At 48.3% G+C, this 4,311-nt stretch overlaps 1 protein-coding gene across 1 annotated transcript; it reads left to right on the top strand.

The window, feature by feature from the left end:
• The first annotated feature begins 2,246 nt into the window (after positions 1-2,246).
• LOC139572437 (uncharacterized) lies at positions 2,247-3,275 on the top strand. Its single transcript, XM_071395187.1, has one exon. The coding sequence runs from the start codon at positions 2,247-2,249 to the stop codon at positions 3,273-3,275; it is 1,029 nt and encodes a 342-aa protein (XP_071251288.1).
• The last annotated feature ends 1,036 nt before the right edge of the window (positions 3,276-4,311 follow it).

Here is a 4,311-nt window from a genome sequence, read left to right on the forward strand (position 1 = left end):
GGGTGCGTCGGGGGAGATGGATTCCAGTTTCTGTGACAGATTATAAATAATCTCTGATGCCTTTGTTATATTAGCTTTTGGTTGAATGTACACAACGGTAACAAACAATTGGGGGAACTCACGGGGCAGATAGTAAGGTCGCAGTGACACAGAAAGCAGTTCAATGTCGGGGGTACAGAGTCGCTCTCTTACCAGGATCGATTTACACCACTGGTCCCTGACAAGCAGGCAGACACCCCCGCCGTGAAGTTTCCCTGTGACTGTCAGATCGCGGTCCGCTCTGACCAGGGTGAAGCCGGCCGGCTCCACTTCTCTGTCCGGGACTCTGTCATCCAGCCAAGTCTCAGTAAATGCCAGCAAACAGGCCTCCCGGTATTCGTGTTGGAAGCGCAGATTCGCTGACAACTCATCCGCTTTCCCCCTCAGTGACTGGGCATTAATCAGCAAGGTGGTGGGTAAGGGAAGTTTGTTCTTCATTTTTTTAAGTCGTTGTCTGATTCCCCCGCGTTTTCCACGTTTGCATTTGGGTTTGTAATCCACTCGCAGACAATCAGGTATTAGATGGGCCATTGGGATATCCATCGCGTTCGTATTTGAGTTGCATTGTAGTAAAAACTCCCTGCTGTATTGGATTCCGCTGCCAGCAGCGTTTTCATTATTTAGTCCGTTCGTAGCGGGTATGTACACGATCAACAAGATCAGTTCAACACCCCACCACTGGAAATCCATGGTTGGCAGAATGTTTGTAAACTAAGTGTACAAATTAAAAATAACGCCACTAAGTGTACAAATTAAAAACATAACATTAAAAACATAAGATAACGCCACACCAAACGTCACACACACTGCAGGTCGCAACAGAGCCGCGCCCCCTTCATGATTAGTCCACTCCATCTAACTCTGGTAGGGGAGAGGATGCAGCCTGACTCCCTAACAGACCCAGCTGAGAGCTGGCTGCTCTGGTAGGGGAGAGGATGCAGCCTGACTCCCTAACAGACCCAGCTGAGAGCTGGCTGCTCTGGTAGGGGAGAAGATGCAGCCCAACTCCCTAACAGACCCAGCTGAGAGCTGGCTGCTCTGGTAGGGGAGAGGATGCAGCCTGACTCCCTAACAGACCCACCTGAGAGCTGGCTGCTCTGGTAGGGGAGAAGATGCAACCCCACTCCCTAACAGACCCAGCTGAGAGCTGGCTGCTCTGGTAGGGGAGAAGATGCAGCCCCACTCCCTAACAGACCCAGCTGAGAGCTGACTGCTCTGGTAGGGGAGAAGATGCAGCCCCACTCCCTAACAGACCCAGCTGAGAGCTGGCTGCTCTGGTAAGGGAGAAGATGCAGGCTGACTCCCTTACAGACCCAGCTGAGAGCTGGCTTGCTCTTTGATTCCTCTTTTCTGGAAGAATTATTTGTCTGCTCTCCTTTTATTCTGTCAATTCTATTCCTCCTTCCTTCCTTGGTCTGTTCTGTTTGTTTTAAACTCAGGCAAATGGCTAAAAATAATAATCTGTCAATCTTAAATCCTAAATTATCTTGGTTTTGTTATCATGGAAAATCTCAGGCAATTGCAAGTCATCCATGTGTTAAATACCACACTACACCACAGGCCCTACTAAAAACAAAACTTCAATGCATGACAGCCTGTCCCACGTTCCATAAACCTGTCGCACGCTGAGAGAAAACAGCGTGGTGTTTGGTGTCCCAAATAGTACCCTGTTACCTATATAGTGGAGCTAGGGCTCTGGTCAAAAGTAGTGCACTACATAGGGAATAGGGTCCCCATAGGGCTCTGGTCAAAAGTAGTGCACTACATAGGGAATAGGGTCCCGGTCCCCGTAGGGCTCTGGTCAAAAGTAGTGCTCTACATAGGGAATAGGGTCCCCATAAGGCTCTGGTCATAAGTAGTGCACTATATAGGGAATAGACCAGGTGCCATTTGGGACGTCCCCATGGAGTCCAACCATTCAAATAAATCTGTTACCAAGTCATGCTGAAGGATTTTATTTTGTTCAGACAAGCTAAAAATGGGAAGATTTCTGAATGAAACAATGATAATTCCAATTATTCGTAGCCTACAGCCTGGTTAGATAGCCAACCAATTAGACAGGCTTTTGACCAATGCTGTTGATCTCTCTGTCCTTCTTAGATCAGAGAAATGTTCCCTCTTATACCAACCGGATGCTGATAGCTTATAGATCGACTCCACTGAGATGTTTCTCTACTTGTTGAAAGTATGAAGAAGTATGAAGAGGTATGAGGAAGTATGACTGGAAGCAGCAGCTGTTTACTGTACAACCACCCACTGGACTGAAGACACAACCACCCACTGGACTGAAGACACAACCACCCACTAGACTGAAGACACAACCACCCACTGGACTGAAGACACAACCACCCACTGGACTGAAGACACAACCACCCACTGGACTGAAGACACAACCACCCACTGGACTGAAGACACAACCACCCACTGGACTGAAGACACAACCACCCACTGGACTGAAGACACAACCACCCACTGGACTGAAGACACAACCACCCACTGGACTGAAGACACAACCACCCACTGGACTGAAGACACAACCACCCACTGGACTGAAGACACAACCACCCACTGGACTGAAGACACAACCACCCACTGGACTGAAGACACAACCACCCACTGGACTGAAGACACAACCACCCACTGGACTGAAGACACAACCACCCACTGGACTGAAGACACAACCACCCACTGGACTGAAGACACAACCACCCACTGGACTGAAGACACAACCACCCACTGGACTGAAGACACAACCACCCACTGGACTGAAGACACAACCACCCACTGGACTGAAGACACAACCACCCACTGGACTGAAGACACAACCACCCACTGGACTGAAGACACAACCACCCACTGGACTGAAGACACAACCATCCACTGGACTGAAGACACAACCACCCACGGGACTGAAGACACAACCACCCACTGGACTGAAGACACAACCACCCACTGGACTGGAGACACAACCACCCACTGGACTGGAGACACAACCACCCACTGGACTGAAGACACAACCACCCACTGGACTGAAGACACAACCACCCACTGGACTGAAGACACAACCACCCACTGGACTGAAGACACAACCACCCACTGGACTGAAGACACAACCACCCACTGGACTGAAGACACAACCACCCACTGGACTGAAGACACAACCACCCACTGGACTGAAGACACAACCACCCACTAGACTGAAGACACAACCATCCACTGGACTGGCCCAGTCCTAGTCCCAAATGAAACCTTATTCCCTTTTGACTAGGGCAGCATCTGAAGTCCAGGGGAAGGGAAGGAGCAACAGAGGCAGGTTGAGTATGGTTGAGTATGGTTGAGTATGGTTGAGTATGGTTGAGTATGGTTGTGTATGGTTGAGTATGGTTGAGTATGGTTGAGTATGGTTGAGTATGGTTGAGTATGGTTGTGTATGGTTGTGTATGGTTGAGTATGGTTGAGTATGGTTGAGTATGGTTGAGTATGGTTGTGTATGGTTGTGTATGGTTGAGTATGGTTGAGTATGGTTGAGTATGGTTGAGTATGGTTGTGTATGGTTGTGTATGGTTGTGTATGGTTGTGTATGGTTGAGTATGGTTGAGTATGGTTGAGTATGGTTGAGTATGGTTGAGTATGGTTGAGTATGGTTGCGTATGGTTGTGTATGGTTGAGTATGGTTGAGTATGGTTGAGTATGGCTCCATGGTTTTGGTGAGGAGGCAGTAGAATCCTCCACAAGGAGCTCTTTTCTACGACCTTTGAACTCTATGTGAACCCAATTGTTGTCTGAAATTAATTCGCAAGGCAGAGAACTTGATTACTAAAAACTAAAGGATTCACACAAGCACACACACATACACACACACACACAGAAACTCATTGGTCCTCCTGGCGATATACAGGGGGGGGGGGGGGGGGCGTCAGCCTCGACCACAAAGAGCTATTTTCTGGGACCTTTAAACTTCATGTGAACCCAGCCCATCGCCTGACATGAACCGGACAGACAACTGTCCAGAATATCCATGCCCTATTGAAACATCTGCTATACTTTAGCTGGCCCATAAAAGCTGAGATGTGTCTGTTGTGTATCTTGCAGAAGGGTTCAACAGTGATTAAAATTCCTTACTGGACACATAATGGAAACCAATAGCATGTCCCAAATACCACCCTATTCCCTATATAGTGCACTGCTTTTGACCAGAGTCGATATGGGCCCTGGTCAAAAGTAGTGCTCAATATAGGGAAAATGGTGTGATTTGGGACGCAGAATGTAACA

Source organism: Salvelinus alpinus, chromosome 4 (genome assembly GCF_045679555.1).
Source record: "Salvelinus alpinus chromosome 4, SLU_Salpinus.1, whole genome shotgun sequence".
NCBI classification, from domain to species: domain Eukaryota; kingdom Metazoa; phylum Chordata; class Actinopteri; order Salmoniformes; family Salmonidae; genus Salvelinus; species Salvelinus alpinus.